This window comes from Rattus rattus, chromosome 18, assembly GCF_011064425.1.
Source record: "Rattus rattus isolate New Zealand chromosome 18, Rrattus_CSIRO_v1, whole genome shotgun sequence".
Classification (NCBI taxonomy): Eukaryota; Metazoa; Chordata; class Mammalia; order Rodentia; family Muridae; genus Rattus; species Rattus rattus.
Window position 1 is genome coordinate 24532743 of NC_046171.1, and position 24284 is coordinate 24557026.

The 24284-nt window shown below is 41.0% G+C and overlaps 2 protein-coding genes across 9 annotated transcripts in view; both read left to right on the forward strand.

Annotated features, from left to right (window-relative positions):
* P4ha1 (prolyl 4-hydroxylase subunit alpha 1) overlaps positions 1-24284 on the forward strand; it is a 1160453-nt gene that overhangs the window by 464545 nt on the left and 671624 nt on the right. The gene's annotated exons all lie outside the window — the stretch shown is intronic.
* Lims1 (LIM zinc finger domain containing 1) overlaps positions 1-24284 on the forward strand; it is a 106342-nt gene that overhangs the window by 75232 nt on the left and 6826 nt on the right. For 4 of the 6 annotated variants that reach the window (XM_032888361.1, XM_032888358.1, XM_032888359.1 and 1 more), the window contains exons 2-8: positions 8157-8316; positions 16592-16658; positions 17776-17896; positions 18315-18464; positions 20076-20226; positions 21704-21796; positions 23997-24045. In XM_032888361.1, coding sequence (XP_032744252.1) covers positions 8157-8316; positions 16592-16658; positions 17776-17896; positions 18315-18464; positions 20076-20226; positions 21704-21796; positions 23997-24045 — 791 coding nt within the window. Of the gene's footprint in view, positions 1-3969; positions 4298-8156; positions 8317-16591; positions 16659-17775; positions 17897-18314; positions 18465-20075; positions 20227-21703; positions 21797-23996; positions 24046-24284 lie in introns of those variants that run through there. The other 2 variants (XM_032888363.1, XM_032888364.1) reach the window with 2 other exon arrangements.

Sequence of the window (24284 nt, forward strand, 5' to 3'; positions counted from 1 at the left end):
TCCAGAGGCTCTGAGTTCTGTTCTTAGTATCCATGTCCAATGGCTCCAGGGGGTCTGGCCTCTGTTAGCACTGTGCTCATGTGCACAAACCACACATTAAATAGACTCTTTAAAAAAAGATGAGAAGTTACCAAGTAGTCGCTAAAATACTAAACCACCTTTACTATCCTTATTTCAGTTTGAATTTTAAGAACTTCTATCTTTCCATATTTTTTAATCTCCTGTCATTTTCATTTTGACCCATTTTTCTTAGGGAGCTTCTGACCCCATTCAACAGAAACACCTACAGGTATCAGATTTGTTCCTTATGAATTAGGTTTCTCTCTGGCTACCATTTGCTTTCTCCTACTGAGTTATAAGAAATGTAGTCCTCCCTCCTCCTTCCCTAGAAAAATGTCCTGATTGTTACATGCTGCAAATATCAGTTCCACACTCCACAAAAACACCACAGAATTTTACCACTTCATCTTGATACTTCGGTGCCTATCTTCAGCTGCGAGTAGTCTGAGGTTTAAGATTGTGGTTTAAAATTTGTACTTAGCCAGTTTCTATTATCCAAATTTCATCTTTTTTTTTTTTTTTTTTTTTTGGTTTTACCTTTTGCAGTCTAAAGAAATGCAGTCTAAAGAATTTCTCTGTCTCTCTGTCTCTCTGTCTCTCTGTCTCTGTCTCTGTCTCTCTCTCTCTCTCTCTCTCTCTCTCTCTCTCTCATTTTTCTAAAGTAATCAGGTACAAATTACAAACATATCAAACAAATTGATTACACCAAGGATTGTAGAGGATTTTGTGCTATTATGTCCATGTTTCCGTAACCTTTGTCAACACTCCATGATCCTGTGTTCTTCTTCCCTCATGTAAACATAAAAGGGCTGATTATGTCAGTTATTACCAGGCAATCGTGGAATTAAAGGCTATGTTTGCTGCATTTAATATAAGAACCAAGGAGCCATTACCCCAAATAAACTGGACTTGTAAGCTACATAAGCATTTAAGCCAGGTAGCATACAGCAGAACGGACCTTATTTTGTAGATTCCAGTATCAAGGAATATCATATTATACACAAGCCTATGTGTGCGCACACACACAGAGCAGAGAGAGAGAGAGAGATTTTGTGTAGCCACCAACCACCAAAACAGAAAGAAATTGGGTCATTTCAACACTAGAAATCATTGTTTAGATGAAATAAACTAAGTTTTAAAAGTCCTACATGTTTTCACTTATATTTGTTAGCTAACTGTTTATCTCAAAGTAGTTACCAGTGGCTAAGCAAGGAGAAGGCTTGGGTAATGAAGAGGGTGGTCACTGGAAACTGAGTCAGAGGAAGCAGAGGAATAACTTGTTATGTTACACAAGCTGTACTTCAGGTAACTTTGGTTAACAACAATAAATTGATTCATTCTAAATAGCTAGTAGGGAAAACTTTGAATTTTTCACACTTTCTCTGAAGAAATGATGTATTACTAAGATGACTAAGGTGTTAAGGTGTTAAGCCAGTTACCCTGGTCTGATCTTTCCAAAGTGTGTGTGTGTGTGTCACATAGTACCACACTGATGTGAAGTTACTGGGTCAGTAAAAGTAAATGTGTATATAGCGTTTTTGCACATCTCTATAATCCCAGCTTTCCTGGACTGAGGCAGAAGAACCACCAGTTTGAGGCAAGCAGCCTGGGTTACAATATAAGACCTTGTCCCCCCACCAAAATAAAATATATATATAACAGCATATTTTGTTTAACTTGGGCATAGTCGTACGTGCCTATAATTACAGCTTTTAGGATGTAAAGCAGTCAGATTGGAGTCAAGGCCAGCCTCCACTACATAGTCATGCCTATCTACTAGAGGTGGTCTCTACAGGTTATCTCCCCTTTCTTGGGTATTTCAGCTAAAGTCATTCCTGTTAGGTTCTGGAAGCCTCTCACTTCCCTGGCATCTGGGACTTTCTAGTGGCTACCCCCAGTTCTCCATCCCCTACTGCTACATATTTCTATTCATTCTCCTGACCCTGTACATGTCCCCCATCTCCTCCCATACCTGATACCCCCCTTTTTTCCCCTCTCCTTCCTTTCTCCCTCCCAAGTCTTCCTCCCTTTTTCTATCTCCTGTGGTTATTTTGTTCTCCCTTCTATGTAGGATTGAAGCATTCACACTTTGGTCTTCTTTCTTCTTAAACTCCATATGGTTTGTGGGTTGTATCATGGGTATTCTGAGCTTTTGGGATAACATGTTATGTACTCATGGATAAGTGGATAGTAGACAGAATCTTACTGTATAACTCAGGCTGGGCTTCATTGCTGTGGAGCCCATGGTGACTTTAAATTCTAAATCCGTCTACTTCAGCCTCTCAAGGGCTGGTATTACTGGCATGCATCACCACTCCTAGCAGCTCTTTCAGAGTTAAAGTATGATTGGAATATAGCTCAACAGTTTCACTTTTCAGCATTTCTTAAGGAGAAGGATAAATCTACATTTACATAGAAGCCTCTACACAATTTTTATTTGTAATAGCCTAAAACTATGACCTATTTAAATCTTCAGTGAGTAAATGATTTGACCACATATACATTAATACTGCTGTATATTATATAGCAACACAAGATCAAACTGCATATATGTGTATAGCAACCTGGACAGATCTCAGTGGCATGATATTGACTTAAACAAAGCCAACCTTTGGCCACCACGTATGATAGAGTTCCACAAATGACAATTTCTACAGGTGAAAAACAGATTAGTTAGGAGTGCAGTAAGATTTCTATGGGCAGAGATCATTGTCCTGCTTGATTGGTGGCCACAGTAGCCACACACTTGATGCCACTAGAATATATACCACTGTCAGACTCCCAACTTTGCTACTCTAGTTCCCCTTCTTCATGGAGGAAACTGAAGGAGTGGTATATGTTCCATCATCAAGAAATTGATCACCTGATTCTGTCCTTCCTCTGTTTTACTTTGCCCTTAAGAAAAGAAACCAAAACCAAGAGCATATAGATAAATGCAAAGGGTAACGTTTGCACAGGGAAGCTGTCTCTAGTGCTTTCCCTCTCCTATCATCAGTTTGGAGTCTCAGCAGGTCTAGGGCTGCAGTCTTGGAATTCCTCATCATTTTCATTGCTTTGGACTCAAAGTAGGGAGATTCGATCTCATTTCCTGCTTCTGATCCCATTTTGTACCTGCCACATACTGATTTTGAGTTCCTGTTTTATTTCCCAGTGATTCTATTCAGCCATTTTCTCTCATAGAAGTTATAGCTTAGCCCCGTCACTTATTATTCAGTCTCTTTGTGGCCTTGGTTTTCTCATTTGTGAGTAACACCTGTTTCATAGAGGATTTGGTGATGAGATAGAAGACAATTCAACTCTCCTATGTCACCATTCACTGTTTCTCAGGCTATATGGTGCTTGTCTTTCAAGGCCTCATGGCTCTCCTATTATCAATACGGCCTGCAGTGCCCCACACTATGGCTTGTGAGCACTATGCTCACAAGTAGTGCCTTGAGGTGCTTGTTTCGGGTAGGATGGCTTACTGGACTAGAGAATGGAACAGCAGAACCCCGAACCCTTGTGTTGCCTCATGCCACACTGTTGCTATTATCATCATGATGAACAAAATTACAAAACAGTAGTTTGCCCTAAATATAGCAGGAATGCCATGAAGAATTGGTGACTCTCCTGTTACAGGATTAGCAGGATTAAATCAAAGAGTTACAGTTAAACTCCAGTTCTTTCTGGTTCATTGAAGCTTTTACTGTTTCGTTTCTTGTATCAAGAGCAAAGATAATAAAAGACTACATAGAGCTTCATTTCAGGGGCTCACAAGTCCTCATTGGAGCTTGTCAAGCTTTTCAAATATTTCTGTGCACACCCAAATGGAGACTCACTCAGACACAAATTGTCACTGCCCTGTGAAATGACTTTGAAAGCTTCTAGAAGTCATAATCCGGACTGCTGTGCCGCTGAGCTCTTAACATGAAAAGTCAGGAGTGACCCTGGCAGCTGGGTGACGCATGCGGGAACAGTGGGAGTGACCCTGGCTGGGAAACAGGAGGCCTGGATATTGTTTCTCTTCTCTGTATCCTGCTGGGCATCGCAGGGCTCTGAACTCTGGAGCTTGTACAATGGCCTTCCCAGGACGGGCACGCCCGAGCACTATCCCAGAGAATGAAGAAATCCCCCAGACAGCCCTTAACAGTGTCCTCGAAGCTAATGGGAATGAAGACGAGAGGGCTGTGTCGAACCTGCAGCGCAGGCACAGTGATATAAAAGTCTACAAGGAATTCTGTGATTTCTATGCAAAATTGTGAGTCTCTCCTCTTCCAAAATGCAGGCTTTCGAGTCTTCCAGTCTTCTGTTCTGCATTCCCTAGCCCTTTAATCCAGCTAGTGTGTTTTAATTAGCAGGGCTTTTCCAGGGTATACAGAGGGCTCGGGGTGGTTCTCAGGATTGCCTTGTCTTATAAACTTCCACCAGAGGACATAATAGGTGTCAAGGAAAATGCCACCTTCCTGGGAAGAATAGACAGCTCTCATCTTTCTAATAATGGTACATTTTCATTGTGTTATCCGTAAGAGAGGTTGGCACTTGTGTTGTTAGGATCTGTAACAGGAAAAATATACTCTGAAAGTTCTCAGATATGAAACTAAAATTGTCATCGATAAACATTTTGTTGGGGATTTATTTCATAGTCAGAATTTGAGGTGGTTAATAAACTCAATATATTTGGTAACAGAATTTGCATGCTGTATTTTAGAACAGGAATTTGTTTCACATGGTGGTAGAGAGATGTAAAAGCTGGAAAGCTTGATTGTAGTTTCCTGTGCAGCTTTTGTAAAGATGCATTCTCTCCACTCTCACATTTTCTTTTTCATCAACACTTTAGTGAGAAACAGTTTTTGGAAAATTAAGCAATTAGGTATAACCAATAATGACTTATCTCTTAAAAAGTAGCTTCTACATACATTGTGTTAAATATTGTCAAGTATAAAAAATGTGACCAGTACGGGAAAGTCAGGGAAGAGAGGAGCTGAGAATGTAATCCCAACACTTGGGAGGTGTGGAGGATCAGGGATTAAAGACCAGCCTGGGCTACATGAGACCCTGTCTCAAAGAAAGAAAAAGCAAAACCAACTAGGCAGCAGACAAGGTGAGAGGGAAGGGAAACATGAGGTCAGTCGGGAGGCAAGTGATTGTCGTTTTCTGTTCCTCCTTTGTTACTACATATACATGAATATATGTGCAAAACATTAATCTGTCTACCCATTTTGCCAAGTCTACTTCAGTATTCAAACATAAATAAAGTCTGGAATGTAGTTGTAGTGAATATAAACAAGTCAGTGCTCATAACATTTTTATCAGCACCATCAAAAAAAAAAAAGATTGAAATCCAGTACTTCTTGTATGAAAATTTATTTATATTTATTTATGTATTTATTTATTTATTTATTCAATTAAAATAACACATTACATGTTAATGATATAGAGGAGAATACCATTGCCTTAAATTTCTGCACATTTTTCTTGATACAACCCCTCTTTCCAGTCCAGAGAACCAGTTACCCATACCTTGAGAATCACTGAGTTAAGTGGTAGTAAAGCAAGACATTCCAGAATGTTCTCCAGCTTTTGGGGAGGTCCATGAAGATTAGCGAGGTTTGGGACGTTGGAGAGAATTTAGAGTTAAAATGACACTATGTCTTTTAGTAGCACTTTCTGCTTTCCAGAGTGGTTTATACTTTTTTATTATTTCATCCTCAAAACAGCTTCTGAGAATTCCTGAATGGATGTGGGCTTAGCGTCATTCTCCATTCAGTCGGTCTTTCTGTAAGAAAAGAGGGTGCACAGATTCCTCTAGAACTTTATTAACTGTTCTGTTGCTGTTCATCTGGATCCTCTCTTCCCATAATAATTCTGAAAGGACACAACACAGTGCTTGGGCCAGGTTCACCCAGAAGTGAGACTACCTCTTTTCCCATTTTAAAAGTATTAGGGGTGGGAGGCACATACTGTAGAGGTCAAAGATGACTTGCTGGCGTCAGTTTTGTACTTCTACCATTGTGAGTTCTAGGAGTCAGACTCAAATCTTTAGGCTTGGCAGCGAGCTTCGTTAGCCGCTTTGCTATCTTTCTGGCCCCATCTTCCCTTTTCTTCAGTGACATTCCTATCTTAGATTTGAGCTTACTAATTAAAGCTGAGTTTTGGTTGATCTGGAATGGTGAATGTGAGAATTCAGCATAGAGGTACTATGGCAAGGTTACAACATAGAATTGCCTTGAAACATTTGAGAAAGAAGACAAGTGTAGAGCTGTCCTCCGTTGGGGTGGGGCAAAGAATAACTATTGCTATGGAAACACTAACGTTGGAAGGAGCTAGGAGCAAGGCAGCTGGTTAAAGTTTTTGTGAAGTGAGAGGCTCTCCACACCATCTGTCTCTTGGCAGTGGTGGTAGACTGATAAAATATTTGAAAGGTCAGAAGCTATGCCACGGAGTAGACTTGCTTATTGTAGAGGTAGAACTCTACCATAGAATCAGCCTCTGAAAACAGAAAGCAAGCCAAAACAAACAAAAAGGCTTGCCCAGTGACTGTTGAGCATAAGGAACCTTCGGCATTTCTAGAGCTTTCAGAAACAAAATGGCTATTTATGTGAAATCCTCACCTAATTCTTTATTTCAGCCATGCTGCTTACTTCTAAAGCACTGGTGATTATTCATTGGTCACTTCCTGTGTTTTGAGACATAGTGGGATTGCTCATGGGGGAACTTGTCAGAGTCACTCAACGCTAGGCACTGCCTGGTTTTATTTCCCTGACCTGTAAAACAATTGTGTCCCTACTATGAACTCTCAAGAGTTTGCTCTAAGGCTGTGATCTGTGATGGAGATGATTTGTTGTAAGCAGAGGGCTGTATTCTCCTCCTGTGTGGTTCATTAATGAGTAGCTAGTTGAGTTAACTGTCCACCTCTGAACTTGTTTCTCTATCTCAAAGTGATCTTTTATTACATAAAATTCTGTGATTTAATGCTATGTTTTATATTGTTAGTACTAAATGTTTACTTTATATACAGTCCAATAGAATTGAGGCATCTTGTCTAATTTTCAGTGGCTTTAAGCAGTTGCTTTGAGGAATATCTAATCAAAGGTATAATCTAAATTTAGGTAATAATATGATATTGAGTTATATGAAGTTTAGATTCTGTTCTTTAAGGTAAAGAAATTGACTTTCAGTTGTTATCTCACAGAGAGTAGAGGCTCATGAGGCCCCGCCTAGAGCGGAGTAGCTGTTGGCAGGTGGCAGTGCCGAGGGGAGGGAGGTGGTTTTCTTTTGCAGTGTGGCCCACTCCCCGCATTCCTGCACATATGGGCAGCACTAATTGGACTCTGTGTTATGAGGAGGGAAGGAGGAATGGACATGAAGTTATAGGGTGATGTGGAATGGAGAGTCCTGGAGGATCTGGAAGTGGGGCGCAGGGCTACGTGTGATCTAAATATATTTTATTCATACCAAAGAACAATTTTAAAAAATGTTATTTCATAGATATCTTGTTTATGTTTTTCAAGACAGGGTTTCTCCATGTTGCCCTGGCTGTCCTGAAATTCACTCTGTAGACCAGACTAGGAACGCAGAGATCTGTTTGCCTCTGGCTCCCTAGAGCTAGGACTAAAGGTGTATGCCACCACTGCCTGGCTATGTCATCGATATGTTAATGAACATTACTTATCCAGCTGAAACTCTGAGTTTCTTAAGGGAAACATTTATTCGTTGATTTATTTATTTGAGACAGTCTCACTATGGCTATATGGTTCAGGCTGTTCTTGAACTTCTAGGTTCAAGCAGCCTTCCTGCCTCTACCTCCTAAAAGGCTGGAAACACAGGTGTATATCACTGCACCAGCTAAGGGAACTCTTGGCTTGGATCTGTGTTCTTAGTAAGAGTGCTGAAAATATTAAAGTCAAACAGAGACAAAGCAGGAGGTCCTTTTAAAAACTAAAGTGCCTGGGTTAATGAAACTGGGCCATTTTGAATTAGAGAACTTGTGAAACCTGGTTATATGGATAAAATAGGAGGTTTTGTGTCCAGATAGAATCTGTTCCTCAATTCTTGATGCTGTCAGCTCTTTCAGTTAACAAGTTAACAATCTCTGTCTTGCCCTTTGTGTGTTTTAGCAACATGGCCAATGCTTTGGCCAGTGCCACGTGTGAACGCTGCAAGGGGGGCTTTGACCCTGCTGAGAAGATCGTGAACAGTAATGGTGAGCTGTACCATGAACAGTGCTTCGTGTGTGCTCAGTGCTTCCAGCAGTTCCCAGAAGGACTCTTTTATGAGGTGGGTCAACTTAACTGTCCTTCACTTTCAAATTCCTTACCAGAGATTGAATTAAGTGCCAGGTATTTAGTACTGGGAGGTCAGTGGTGGAGCACGTGGAGCGTGTAGGTCCCAACCTAAATAGGATGCCCTGCATAACTATCTACACTCGTGCCCAGCAGTTCGTCACACTTCAGAATCTACAGTTTCTTGTAACTGCCTATCAGACCTGAGTACATCTGCCCCAGCTACAGAATCCTTTCACAAGGCTTGCAGCAGAAGCGTCTCTGGCCTCCCCCAATGCTTGCTCCTACAGGGAATCTGCCCAGCCTCATCCCTAGATCTTACTTTATCAGGATATCATTGCACATCTTCCCAAAGGAGAACCTGTGTCACTACTTCCTGATTTCCAAGCTGAATTCTGGAGATTTCCTGCATGTATTTCCTACAGAGGATCTTGTTAGGTCTCGAACACTGCAGGAACCACTCTGTTTAGCCCTTCTATGTGTCTTGAGTTATTTTCTAAACACTTGTTGTATTTCCATCATACTGAAACTTTTTTTATCACAAGGAGCATGTATTGTGGGGATGGCCTAGGGAAGCTCATTCCCCACATCATGAGTCAAAATGAGAGTAATCACTTTGGCAATTCATTTTTGCTAACACACCACTTAACATATTCACAAATGTGTGCATTTTTATATGATATATGTGTATAGAATTCTGATACAGCTAAAGTGTCTGTTCTTTGATTTCTTTTTTAATTATTATTTATGTATATGAGTGTTTCCCCTACATATATGTTTGTGATCACATGCGTGCATGGTACCCTTAGAGACCAGAAGAGATTGAGGTCCACTGGAACTGGATTTCAGAGGGTTGTGAGCTGCTGTGTTCTCCGGAAGAGCAGCCAGCGTTCTTAACTGCTGAACCACCTCTCCCCTTTGAGGTCTTTTTTTTTTTTCTTTTCTCCTACCAGACTTATATCTTCCTGACTCTGTGCCTGAGAAAGGAAAGGTAGTTTGTAGCAGTCATTACTAAACTGATTATTACCACCGAGACATTTCTCTATTCTGCGCAGATTGAAATTCCCAAGCCAGCCTGGAAAACATCATTTGTTCCACCCATACATGCTTTAAAAAATTGTGAATTGTCTGTATTAATATAAAGCAAGGAAATAGCATTGAGCATATAGTCACAGAATGAATTTTTTTCAGTAGTACACATATTATTCCAGAGTTTCTACTATGCCTCAAGAAAAAACAACCCTTAGAAGTAGAGAGATACTCCTTTTTTTTTCTTGCTCTGAAAATCTTTTTGTCAAAAATCCAATTGTGGGAGAAGAGAAGATGGAAAGAACTCCCAGGGTATTTAGATGGTGGTGGTGAGCCAGATGCTCTACTGACTCTGAATGACTGTCATTGGTAAGAGAAGAAGTTAGGACCCTAGAGGCTGTGACAGCATAGGAGGGAGGGCTGCTGTTGAACCAAGTGCCACTTAGTTCAACAAACTCCTCTTAGAATTTGACAAAAGGCTCTAAAACCTCTTAACTCAGCCAGATAAAACTGGTTCGATTTTAAGATCTTTATAATGAATTAGGAAAGATAAAAGTTAAATATAAAGCTTTTATTATTCATTTATGGATGTCAGTACACATAGGTTAGAAAAGTAAAACAGGGGAGAGAGAGGGATCCGTGGGCCAAAGCTTTATTGACATCCAAACATGACTCCTGTGGAGTTTCTTTAGTAGGCCATGCTGTGACACCATAATCTGCGCAATCCATGCTGAGTCTGGGAGTCAGCTGCTGCTCAGTCTGTGTCTAGCTGACCAGGGAACAGTGTGTAAACCTGAGTTTAGATCTCCAGCACTTAGGTAAAATACCTGGAGTAGTGGCATATCCACACAATGCCATAGTTCAGGAGGTAGAGACAGGAAGACCTACCTAGGACTTGCTGCCTGGGCTCTGTCTGAAATCAGTGTGGTCAAGGTTGATTGAGCTCCTATCTCCAAAAATTAGGTGGACAACAACTGAAGAAGACACTAGGCAACAATCTGTGGCCTCCACACAATAACACACGTGTACATGTGTAATCGCACACATACATGCACACATGAACATACCTGTATACACACCAAAACACAAAAAAGGGAGAGCAGTGTTATTCATACTGTGTAAACCCCCTTTAATCCCTACCTTTCTTTGTTTGTGGCCCTGAGAGGTGAGAAACATCCTTAATAACACAGCAGGTAGCAATTTGTGATGTGACAGGTATTAGAAACCCTAGTATCCATTCAAGCCTCTTCTTAAGATTAAGGAAATGTTAATGGAAACACAGTTAAGAAAGAACTCAGAAACTCAGAAGGAAAAGTCAGTTCTGTTTTGTCTTCTGCCTGATCTGCCCTCTGTAGTCTTCCAATCTCTCTTCATGACTTTTCTTTGATACTGTCCCTTTGCCTGCCATTTCAACATTAAATGACACTATCTTTCTTAGCCAGCAGTGGTTACCTTCTATGCACCTGCCTGTACATGAGGTCCTATCAGTTGCAAAACCATTTATGTTTAGTCAGAGGGAAAAGCTTAGACACAGCCTTAAGCAGAGCAGAATAAAACATGACTCACACTTGTCTCCTCTTCACTCCCTACTCCTCTTCACTGCCGGGCTATAAATATCTCCCTAGTATTAGTCCAAAAGATGTTGCAGATCCTGGCGTTGGGCTATTAATGGGCTGTTGCCTTTTGGGTCCTATGGAAGACAGCTGTTTTAGGTTAAATAACATGTTAGAGAAAAAGCTATCCCCATCAAAGAATAAGATGCATGTTCAGCTATGCCTAATAGTGGAAGATTTTCCAGAACTAGAAGTCCATTTGATTTTTTTGCCTGGGGTCTTTCTTTGTTTTTCGAGATTATATAATCCAGCTTGGCTGAGGGTGACTTTAAACTCCTAATTTTTTTTTTTTCTTTTCTTTTTTTCGGAGCTGGGGACCAAACTCAGGGCCTTGCGCTTGCTAGGCAAGCACTCTACCACTGAGCTAAATCCCCAACCCCGACTTTAAATTCCTAATCTTCTACCTTCCTAGTGCTGAGATTACAGGCAGGCCTTCTACCAGAAACTTGATCTGTATGTATCAATCTTAGTGTAATGAGCCATGCAGGACAGATGATGGTATAGTATATAGGGTTGGTGATAGTGTTTTCTTATTTAGCTTTCAAGGAGCTCTACATTGAACCCCCAGCACTTTGGAAGACAGACTGGAGAAGGTATCTTCTCCAGTCCATACCTTTACTATTGCTTTTGTCTTTTGTCAGAGCGTCCTCCTCCCCTTATTTTCACAGTCCTTACTCTTTCTTTTCCCTTGGAACCAGTTATAAAGACTTACAGATAATCAGATGTAGTGGCACAGACCTGTGGTTCCATCATTTGGGTGGCTGAGGCTGGAGATTTGCAAGTTCAGGGCCAGCCTGGTATGCTTGCTTAATAAGACCCTGTCTCAAATTTAAGGGGGTTGGGGTGACAAGTTTGTTTACTTTCTTCAAAACATGACTTGCTTTTCTATGTGGAGCTTCCTGGTGTACTAGATTAGTTGACTAGGAAAGTCATCCCTCTAGCCAAAGAGAAGTCTGGAACCAGATCCTTGTTCACTACCGACCTCTAGAACTCCTGGCTGGAGATATGAACACAGCATTTCTGATGCATCTGTACTTCTCTTAGGCATAGTAGAGCTGGTTATGAGCACCAGGAACATGTGAACACCCGTAACAGAAAAACAAATAAACATTTTTTTACCCCACCCCTATAAATAAACATTTTTAAAAGTAAAACTTTGTCTCAAAAGAAAACCAGAACAAAAAAGAATGCATAGCAGCTACTACTAGGAATACTACCCAGATATGAGCCCTGCTCACACGGTGACCCTGTCTCCTATTAGATGATATGGCTTAAAACAGGAACCTAAGAGTTTTCAATTTAGGCAGAAATCTGACTCCCTCTGAAAAATAAGGTGCTTTGCAGACTTGTTCATCAAGAAGAACTGATTTACCTAAGTTGTTTGCCAGGAAATTCATTGCTAATGTTACCAGCTGTTTCACTCCATATCGTTTCTGAGTCCACAGAACACTTCATTCATTTTAACATAAAGCACTTTTACACTTTATTATGACTGTGTGTTACTATACTCATCTTCCCATTTAACTCTGAATGCTTCTGCCACAAAGACTGTCCACATTGATCTGGCATCTCTAACACATAACTATCATCCCAGCACTTGGGAAATGGAAAGGATCAAGAACTCAGAGTCACCTTTGACTACATAGCAAGTTCAAGACTAGCCTGAGCTACATGAGACTTGTCTCAAAAGAAAAAAGACCCCACCAAAAAGGTGTGCTGTTTTGTTTTTGCTTACTTACTTTTTAAAATAGCAGGCAGGCCTGGGGGTGGGGTTAATAGTGGAGTGTATCCTTACTATGTGAGAGGCCCTGGATTCAATCACAGCACTGATATGTAAACTAAAAAACCCATGAGACATGACTAATACCCAAGGTAATACATCTCTTAGCTCTTTATAATGAAGAAATGATTATCTCCATTTAAGAGAAAGCAAGATTCGTTTTACATTATTAGTGCTAGATTGCCACACTAAAATCCAGTTTTCTTCATTCTGATACTGTTCTGCATTTTACTTTAAAGTGACCCATTAGACTATAGAAATTAATACTCATTTTAGTCTTGATCAGAAGACAGTAACCTTATAACAATATGAGCATGCTAAAAACAGCAGGACAGCTGGGGTGTGTTGCAGTGGTAGAGGGCTTGCCTAGTGTGGTCATGTCCCAGACATTGTTGCTTCTCCGAGCCTTGATTGAGATGGGGCTTCTCAGTGTCAGTGTCCTAAGGCAGCATACCTGTGCTTCCCATACCTTGCTAGGAAGCTAGTCCCCTGTACCGGAGTAAGTACCGTGCACTGCCAGCTTACAAGACTAGAAGGCTTAGGTTTATTCCCTAAAATAATTCAGCACCTGTTTGTGAGCCACTCACTACACAAGATGCATTAAGTTGTTGTTTTCATTGGAGAGTTACACGAATCCCACAAACTAGCTGTCACTGGTTACATGTAGCAAAGTAAGCCCTTGCCTACTGAGTATAGTGACAGCTGACTCTTCTCTCAGGACTCTTGTCTCCGAAAGCTGCATTCTCTTGCACTATATTGTCCTATCTTTTTCAGATACTGAAATGATTTAGATATATTTCGTAATATAACATGTTTTTTCTAAAAACTTTACTCACACATTCTGTAGATCCTTATGGAAAGCCGTGTCGGATCCCAGGGTTCTTTTCATAGTTTTCACAACTCTGGCTTGAATGCATGAGTTACATATGGCTATAGGGTTTCAAGTTTGATAATGTAGTTATATTTAAAAGAGTCAGTGCTGCGGGGCGGTGGTGATGTACGCCTTTGATCCCAGCACTTGGGGGGCATAGGTGGGTCTCTGTGAGTTTGAAGCCAGCCTAGTCTACAGAGTGAGTTCAGAATGGCTAGGGCTACAATGGAGAGAGCCTGTATTTTAAAAAAACAAAAAAACAAAAAACAACAACAACAAAAAAAGTGCTCATTTCCGTAAGTTATTTTCTGGAGGAAATGCCCATTTAAACAGGTCCAAAACCTGCAATAATGATTCCTAAGCATAGCTTTGTGATGTGTTGGTTTAAAAAAAAAGGTATTTTTCCTCCTTGAAGTGTTTTTAGAAGTGAGCTAAAACCAACAGTTACAGAAAGATACAATTTCACAAATCTTTCAAACTGGCATAGATGGAACCCAGAGCAAGGGCTAGACAGTCGCCTTCTTTGTATGCTGCAAATCCAGCCAGCATGCCCAGGGCTGAGCTTTCTGTGAGTGCTTCAGATTTTTCTGTTTCCTTGTTTGGTTTTCCCAGTGTGTGCCTTTCTCCCCCATCCCAGGCTCTATTAACAGGAAAGACCTGTTGGTAATGAATGCTGTAATGGAACAATGATTAACAAAGAGTTTCCTCACTCATTTCCTCTAATACTGTATCCTGATTATTCAGGAAGGCTGGGACTGAGAAGTGAAGACTGAAGAGAGGAAACTCCAAAGCCAGCCTCTCTGCTTATCTGCTGACCCACTTGTCTCAGAGCAATCCATGACAGATGTATAAATCACCAAGTGACTGTCCAGCATCTGCATTTCTGAAATAAGGACATTGGCTAAGTTCCCAATCATTGGTTTTAAAGCCGCAGTTATTAACCCTCCTTCCTCTTGCCTCTCTGATAGGAATATTTTCAGAACTCCAAAACCTACACAGAAAGAAGCAGAGCTGTTGCTTTTGGGGCTCATTTTCTCCCACACCACATAATCTCTTGGAACATAATATTTCTTGCTTATTGTATTTGTGGTGATATCAATGAGAAACATACCCTATAGGCTAGGCTCCTTTATCTGAACATTTGGTTCCCTATGGTGGTGCTGTTTGGAGAGGTTGTGGGACCTCGAGGGAGGAAGTATGTCACTGGAAGTGGGCCTGAGGATTTATTGACTCACCCCACTTCCTGCTTTCTTTCTCTGCTTCCTGTCTGCGAATAAAAATGTGATCAGCCAGCTTCCTGCTCCTGCTACCAGGGCACGCCTTCTCTGCTGTGATGAACTCTGTCCTTCTGGAACTGAAGCCAAAATAAACCCTTTCTGAATTGCTTTTGGTCAGTCAGAGTTTACATAGAGCGTTCCAGGCCAGCCAAGACTACATATTGAAACCCTGTCTCAAAAAAGTCACTAAGGAACTAGAGAGATGGTTCAGTGGTTAAGAGCATTAACTTCTCATCTGCAGGACCCAGGTTTGATTCTCACAACCCACAGGACAGCTCACAGTTGTCTGTGACAACCAATCCCACCAGGTCTGATGCCCTCTTCTGCCTCCAGGGAACCAGGCATGCAGGTGGTGCAGACATACACACAGGCAAAAAAAAGAGTACACAAAAAATAATTTTTAAAATTATGCTAGAATATGTACTTCTGGTAAATATTTAAGTTTACAGTGAAAATTTTTAAATACTGTCCTAAAATAATGCAGGAAGGGGTTTTACATATATGCAAATTATCTGGGTTGAGAGCTCTGCATCTTTCATTAAACTTATAAAGGTAGACAAGGCTGGAGAGGTGAATCAGTGGTTAAAGGGCTTCTACAAAGGATCCAGACTCAATTCTGAACACCTACATAGTAGCTGACAACCATGTAGAATTCCAGCTCTAGTAGATCTAGAGAGGCTCTCTTCTGCCCCTCATAGACACCAGATACACACACAGTGCACTGACATGTGTGCAGACAAAACATGTACATAAAATAATAAATATTTTATAATCCTTAAAGTTAGAATATGTACATCAAAAATAATTAAGCAGTCAGAGGTGAGACTAGCTGTTTACTGTGCCCTCACCTTGTATAGTCTCTCTCTCTCTCTCTCTCTCTCTCTCTCTCTCTCTCTCTCTCTCTCTCTCTGTGTGTGTGTGTGTGTGTGTGTCTATGTGTATGTGTATGTATGTGAGCACATATGTCACATATGTACCTGTGTATGTAAAAGTTGAGGTTGTTTTGATTGTTCTCCACTTTTATATTTTGGGACAGTATTTCTCACTAAACCTGAAGTTAGTTCATCAGTCAAACTAGGTTGTCTGGCCAATGAGCCTTGTTCATCCATCACTCTGCCACCCTCCCCAGGCCAAGGTTACAGGAACACACATCTACATCTATGGGTTGGTTGTTTGGTTGGTTGGTTGGTTGGTTGGTTGTTTGGTTGGTTGGTTTGGTTTTTAATGTTGGTTTTAGAGTACCTCCTGTTCATGCAGTTTCCCAGTACCAACACAGAGGAACATGGTCCCAAAGTTAGCTGGGCAGGTGACGCATACCTTTAACCTCAGCACTCAGAAGGCAGAGGCAGGCAGATTTCTGTGAGTTCAAGACCAGCCTAGTCTACTACACAATTTCTAGGACAGCTAGGGCTACAAAGTGAGACTATGTCTCCAGAAATAAATAAATAAAACAAAACCTCCTTTGGTAAGGAGCTGATTGGCAGAGAGCACTTTCTTAACATTCACAAGGCTTTGGTTTCAACACACACACATACTATAAAACAGCAAAAGCCACTTTTGTTTGTCTTTTCATGAAATAGTCTCATTCAGTACTTGGTGTGTGTGTGTGTGTGTGTGTGTGTGTGTGTGTGTGTGTGTGTGTGTGTGTGTGTGTGTGTGTGTGTGTGTGTGAACTGATGGCCTTCATGTTTTCATTTCAGTTTGAAGGAAGAAAGTACTGTGAGCATGATTTCCAGATGCTCTTTGCTCCCTGCTGCCACCAGTGTGGTAAGTTTTACTGCTGAATATACGTGAAAATAACTCTCACACACTCATACAAGTCACTATTGTAGTTTGTCTCTATTGTGACAACAAAGCAGTGTTTATCTGTCCTCTCTGTTTTGCTGTTAAACTAAAGAAGGACCACAATCTGGAGAGAATTGATTGTTAAGGGCATATGGGTAAAAGCCGGTAGTGGGCCTTCTGCACTGATTTTCCCTCTGCGAGTACCCTTTGCCAACTTGCTTGTGGACTGGCCAGGGAAGAGACGGAGAATGTTTCAGTTGACTGGATAAAGGTGCATATGTACTTGACTCATTCACTGTAGCCATGTGAGTGGAGATTCAACTAGAACATTTCCAGGGCTTGGAGACCCTAAATTCAGTGTTAAAAATGATTAGTGAAGGAAGTCAGTATTTCAAAAACACAACGAGAACAAAAAACAGAAAATACTTTGTAGAGACTGAAGTTATAACACTCAGGGGTAGAAATGTGCTTAGCATTCATAAGGCCTTGGTTTGATCCCCATGGAGTGAGGGGTTGAAGGGGTGTGTGTATACGTGAGAGTGAAAGGAAAGAGTGCTGTAGGTTTTAGCTGTCTTTGTCTCTTGTGAGCATGAACAGCTAAGAGGCACTGGGAAAGCTCAGCACATAGAAGAGCTTGGAAAGGAGAGCAATGCTATGCTGTGCTATGCTATGACATGGTATGGCATGCTATGCTATGGCGTGATGCAGTACAATATGGCCAGTTTTAAAATGTGGCTGCAAAGTTAAAAATGAGGACCCAGATGAGAGAAAGATTATTTGTCTGTTCTCTTACTCCAACAGACACAATATAAAAGGCCTTCTTTTAAATTAGGCTGGTAATGCAGACCCATGATCCCAGATACATGGGAAGCTGTGTAAGGAGGGTCTCAAGTTTAAAGGCTCACTTGAGGTCCTATGTTAAAAGGTAACAGGGAAAATTCCGAGGGCTGGAGATGTGATATCTTAAAGACGACTTAGGGGTAAGGCAGTAGTTTAGTATTGGAGGAGCAGTAGAGTCAATCCCTTCGTAAACACTTTCCCTTTTATTTATAGCAAATAAGACACCTCACCACATACTTTGTGCTTTACTTTCCTATAGGTGAATTCATCATTGGCAGGGTTATCAAAGCCATGAACAACAGCTGGCATCCTGAGTGCTTCCGATGTGACCTCTGCCAGGAAGTGCTGGCAGACATAGGGTTTGTCAAGAATGCTGGCAGGTAGGAGTTTCCCGTCCTTGTTGGATGTGGGTGGATGAAGGGGCTGTTCAAGTCTCACATATTTTTTCCTGTAGAGTATGAGGCACTGCTCTAGGGTATGGGAACTCAGAACTAACCATGACTTACTCAGTACCCTGGGAAATGACTCCAGAGCTTGGTCCCAAGGTCTTTTACTGCTTGTCTCCGCTAGGAGAGGTGGGCAGTGATAAAGTCCATGTGCATCATGAATTATTAGTGGAAGAGATTTCTGCTGTACTTTGATTCTGGTCTACTAATAGCACAGGAGATAGTTTTCTAAAAAAAAATGGTTTCTTTAATTTTTAGTCAGAGACATGAGAAGTATATATTTGTAATGATTAAAAATAACTTTTTTAAAATTTAAAATAAGATTTTAAACTTCCATTTCGGCCCTTTATAGACACCTGTGTCGCCCATGTCATAATCGTGAAAAGGCCAGAGGCCTTGGAAAATACATCTGCCAGAAATGCCATGCCATCATTGATGAACAGCCTTTGATTTTCAAGAACGACCCTTACCACCCAGACCACTTCAACTGTGCCAACTGCGGGTATTACAGTATTTTCCCTGACATTGTGCAAGACGGAATTAAAATGAAGGAGCTGAGTTACCTATTTTTCTGTTACTGCAGCAAACCAACTTATTTTCTTCAAGATTTTATTTTATGTTGCATGTGTACATGTGTACACATGCATGTATTGTGCACCTAGAGTCTTGTGCAGGCTAGGCAAATGGTCTGCCATGGAATTAAATCCTCAATTCTCCCAACTTTTAGTGTTAGACCTGTAGAAGAACCAAGAGTGTTGTATAATGGCTCTATTAATGATCTGTGTTAGCTGGTTATTCGGTCTTCAATGAGTGAGTTTATTAAGTAGGTAGTAAGCAAAGTAAAAGAACAGTTAGCAGACAGAACATCAGAAGCAACAGACAGAGACATACACCAGATCAGATGCTTACAATATTCAACAGAAATGAGCAGAATAGCTCAGTGGAGAGAGCATGTAGAAGTAGCATCATCAGGTTAAGCATCTCCAACATCTAGCAGAAATGGCTAGAGACACTCTGCAGAAAACAGTGGCGCTTGGGTTATGTTTTATGTATATTGGTGTTTTGCTTGTATGCAGTATATGCACTACATATGTGCCTTGTGGCCATGGAAGTCAGGTGAGCTCATTAGATACCCTTGAACTAGAGTTAAAAATGATTGTCAGCCATCATGTGAATGCTGAAATTGAACCCAGGGCTTCTACAAGGACAGCCAGTATTCTGAACCACTGAGCCATCGCTCCAATCTCATGTTAAGTTGTTGATTGCAAAATTTCTAGAAGAGCAGAATAGTCTCTTTATGGACCACAACAGGCCTGATGGTACCAATGACTGAACAGTGGTAACCTCTGTTGGAATTGGGTCAACTCCCAGCTGAACCTCCTTCTCAACAGCTCAGTTCTTTTAAAAGCCTTAGTTGTTTGCTGTCCTTCCTCCCTTTTGTAGCAGTAGAGGGTCAGCCTGCACCCAGAACAAGGAGTCTTGAAGGACACTGAAAATAAATATGCTGGATTCTGAGATTTGGAGAAATGGCTCAATAGTTAAGAGCATTGGCTGTTCTTGTAGGGGACCTAGGCTCAATTCCTAGCACCCACAGGCAAAGCATAACCCTCTATAACACCAGTTCCAGGGATTCTAATGCCCTCTTCTGGCCTTTTTGTGTATGCATCAGGCACACATGCACAGACATACATGCAGACAAAGTACTTATACACATACATTTTTTAAGCCCATGACAATTTGCCAATGTAATTTTATCTTTTCTTACCATTTTTGTCTTATTAGTTTTAATAGTCTTTGACAGTTTCATGTGTATATAACATGCTTTAATGAAAACCACTCCCATTCTCTTCTCTTATCCTTCTGTAGTCATATATATATGTATATGTATTTACATATACATATACATATATACATGTATATATATATGTATATATATATATATATCTTTATTATAGTCCACTGAGTTTATCTAGGGTTGCTTGCAAGTATATGGCTGTGGATTATTTTCCTGGATCGTGGACACCTTACCAGTGGCTACATCCCTGAAGATAAATGAATTGGGTACCTGTTCAGTTCTACAATAGTATTCAGTTTAATGTCTTTTGGTGGACAGGAAGGAGCTAACTGCTGATGCTCGGGAGCTGAAAGGGGAGCTATACTGTCTGCCATGTCATGATAAGATGGGGGTCCCTATCTGTGGCGCCTGCCGGAGGCCCATTGAAGGGCGAGTAGTGAATGCCATGGGCAAGCAATGGCATGTGGAGGTGAGTACAGCCTGCCCAAGGAGAGCCAGTACTTCCAATCTCCATGCCTCAAAGTGTGCTAGCAAGATAACAGTTTAAGGATGGAACATGGACATCTTGAACAACAGTTGACTTTTGTCCTAGTTTCTCTATCGCTGTGACTAAAATGAAACAACCTGACCAAAGCAAGTGTTGAGGCAGGAGGATCTCTGTAAGTTCAGGGCTAGCCTTGTCTACAAAGGACAGCTAGGACTGACTACAAAGAGAGACCCAGACTCAAGAAACAAAACAAACAACAGCTAGCCAAAAGCAACTCGGAAAAGAAAGGGTTTACCATGAATTACAAGTTATTGTCCGTTGTGAAGGGAAGGGAAGGGAAGAACTAGAGCAGAGATGAAGGAGATATGCTGATGGCTTGCTTCCAGGGTCATATGTCAGCCCCTGCCTAACACAGCCAGGCTCTCCTGCCCAGGAATGGCACCACCCACAGTGGGCTGGACCCTCCCACATCAATCAGCAAGCAAGAAAATATCCCACAGACACACCCACAGACCAGTATTATAGAGGCAACTCCTAGAATTATGTCAAGTGACAAAAATGAACTAGCACAACTTTATAGTAAATAAAAATCTAGATTGTTGTAACATGACAGCATAGTGCAGGATGTGTACTTTGTTCTTAAACTTTCTTGAGGACAAGATTGCCACTTCTAACAAGTTATTTCTCAATTATAAATACTGCTAGGATGCCCATCTCTTCTTTCAGAGGGCTTATTTGATGGGGTGGTATTTTGTTTTCTTTTTTAAAGATCATTTTATCAAGTGTGTAGAAATGTTTTACCAGCATGTGTGTGCCTGGTGCCTGTGAGGGTGAGACAAGGGCATCAGATCCCCTGGAACTGGAGTTATGGATAGTCGTAGGTTGCCATGCCGGTGCTGGAACCAAACCCAGATCCTACAGCAGAGGAGCGGGCGCTTCTAACTGCTAAGTAGTTATCTTTTGTTTTGGTTTTGGTTTTTCAAGACAGTTTCTTTAGGTAACCCTGGCTATCTTGAAATTGGCTCTGTAGACTAAACTGACTTTGAATTCACAGAGATCTGCCTGCCTCTGCCTCACTAGTGCTGGGATTAAAGGCATGTGCCACCTCATTCTGCTGCTGAGCAATTATCTTAAGGTAACCCATTAGAACCTCATAAACATCAGAATTGAGACCATAAAAGTATCTTGTCTTGCTGCATGCAATGCTTCACACCTTTAAAACCAGCATTCAGGACTCAGAGGCAGGCAAATAAATATCTGTAAATTACAGACCAACCTAGTCTACACAGCAAGTTTTAGGTCAGCCAGAGCTATAAGATTTATATAGTAAAGCACTATCACCAAAAAATGGGCGTGGAAATCTGGTTATTAATCTTCTCTAAGAATTGATTAACTTTGAGGTTACTTCATTAGATAAATTATAGTATCTCAAAAATAATCTATTCAATTTTTTTTCTAGCATTTTGTTTGTGCCAAATGTGAAAAACCATTTCTTGGACATCGCCATTATGAGAGGAAGGGCTTGGCCTATTGTGAGACTCACTATAATCAGGTAATGATTGTACTTACTAGATATTTGATAGATGCAAATTGAAACTCATCAGTGTTCCAGTGTAGAGAAAGTTCCTTGGAAAATGTGCTTTGGTCTACAGAGATGTATTTTAAATCATTGAGTCTCAGAATACTCACTAAATAATGTACAAACCATATCTGTATGTCTACCTTTACCCATAATCTCCCTTTGCTTCCTCTGGGTGCATTTGATCTTACTATATAAAAATAGCTTTATATTAATACATATCTTTTATGTACAGACGTGTGTGCATTTAAATGTCCAGAGTTTTTTGTTGTTTTGAGATTTTTTTTTATGTTTATGAGTGTTCGTCCAAATATGTCTGTGAACCGTATGTGTACAGTGCCTATGGGGGACAGAAGAGGGCATGGGATCCTCTGGGATTGAAGTCAAAGGTGTTTGTGAGCTACTGTGTGGGTGCTAGCGATTGAACCTGGGTCCTCTCAGCCAGTGCTCTTAACCACTGCAGTCCATGCATAGTTTTTTTGGTTGTTGTTTGTTGGATTTTTGTTTGGGGGTTGGGTTTGGTTTTTTGCAAGGTGAGGGCTTGTTTTTTTGTTTGTTTTGGTTTGGTTTTTTGGGTGGGTGGGTGGTAGATTGCGTTTTGGTTTTTCAAGATATCGTTTCTCAGAGTAGCCCTGACTATTCTGGAACTAGCCCTGCAGGCCATGTTGGCCTCAAACTCAGACGGACTCTGCCTCCCAAGTGCTGAAATTAAAGGCATGCACCACTACTGCCCAGCTTATGCATAGGTTTTTTAAAAAAATGTTATTTTTAGTTCTTTGAGAATTTCACACAATATGTTTTGATCATACCTCCCTCTAACTTTTTGCAGATTTAACCTACCTTCCTATATCTTGCCTTATAACCCCCAGTTCCATGTCTTTTGTTGTTGTTGTTGTTGTTGTTGTTGTTGTTGTTGTTGTTGTGTTTTAAATAACCCATCTACTGCAGTTTGTGCTCCCATTTACACTGGAGAACGGCCAGCTTACCAGGAGCTATACTCTTAAAGAAAGTTGACTTTCCAGCCCCGAGCCCTCAATGTCCATAGTTCCTCAGTTAGTAGTCAGGACTTTTAACCATAAGCATCTGACGCAGTCGTGTTCTTTTACCCCAAATGTTTCAATGTATATTTCCCTAGAATACAGAACTCTGGTATATATCACAGTTATCAGTATTGATACAGAACTTTGATTTATTCTAGTTTTATCATTTAGGCATTTACTTATCTATTTACCTAGAGACAAGGTTTCTCTGCACTACCACCCAGACCAATAATGTTCTTATAGTTCTTTTTTTATTTCCTGCTATATATAAGATTAGTGTCACTATTGTTATATTTCTTTAGCCTCCTCATATATGGAACATCTCCAATCTCCTTACTATATGCTTTTCCTTTTGGCTGTTCAGTTGGTTCTCCACTATTATTTGGAGGTTGTGAGCTCTTGGCTGGAACAGTGAAGAGGGACTGGTCGGTCTTCCTCCCCGCCTCTCCTCTGTGTTCATTGCTGTTCCACTGGTGCCTACCCAGGCTTGGTGTTGGCCATATCTGCACTGGAAGTTATGGCCCCACCCCGTCCAATAAACAGCCTATACGCAGTCACTTTCACAAATGTCCCCCTCATCACTTTCTCCTTACATTTAGTAGCCTGCAAGAATGCTGCCTGCGGGGTTGGGGATTTGGCTCAGTGGTAGAGCGCTTGCCTAGGAAGCGCAAGGCCCTGGGTTTGGTCCCCAGCTCCGAAAAAAAGAATGCTGCCTGCTCTGGGTGAAATGAGAGTTCCCCAGTTTAGTGCCATTCCTGTTCAGTTGGCCCTCAGCGTTCCGCTTGGACAGCCGACACCTTCCCTTCCTGGACATGGAGTTGTTTTGTTTATCATTCTTATCCAAGGACTTAAAGGTTCTTGTATTTTTTATTATTTTGGTGCTCAAATTGTCACAAGGAAAGATATGTTTAAGAGAAGAAAACTGAGTGAGTTTCATTGTGACTAATCATTTCCTAATTTTCTTTAGAAAGAATAAATTCTAAAATTTAGTTGCTAGCTACTTGTTTTTCATTGGTAAACAGAAAGAATTAAGATCATATTTTTGTTTATTTATTGTTGGTTTTCTTTATTGTTAAAAACTTGATTCCAACCCAGCTTGAGCCTTCACCACTTGTTTCTTGTCTTTTTCTCAGCTATTTGGTGATGTTTGTTTCCATTGCAACCGTGTCATAGAAGGTGACGGTATGTATCTGTGGGTGGATGGGACCACTCTGTCATGAACATACTTGGGTGGTGTGAAAATGGAAAGAAATTAATTGTTCCTGTGCTCTGTAATGTGGGCGTTGTCCGTGCTTTCCTCTTGCCATGCTTCTCCAGAACTCTACAGCAGCGAGGTGGGCTACCAAGGCAGCACAGCTGCTGTAAGCTGTACAGAGGTGCTAGGACTTACTGTGTAGGCTAACCAGGCAGGACAGATTGGC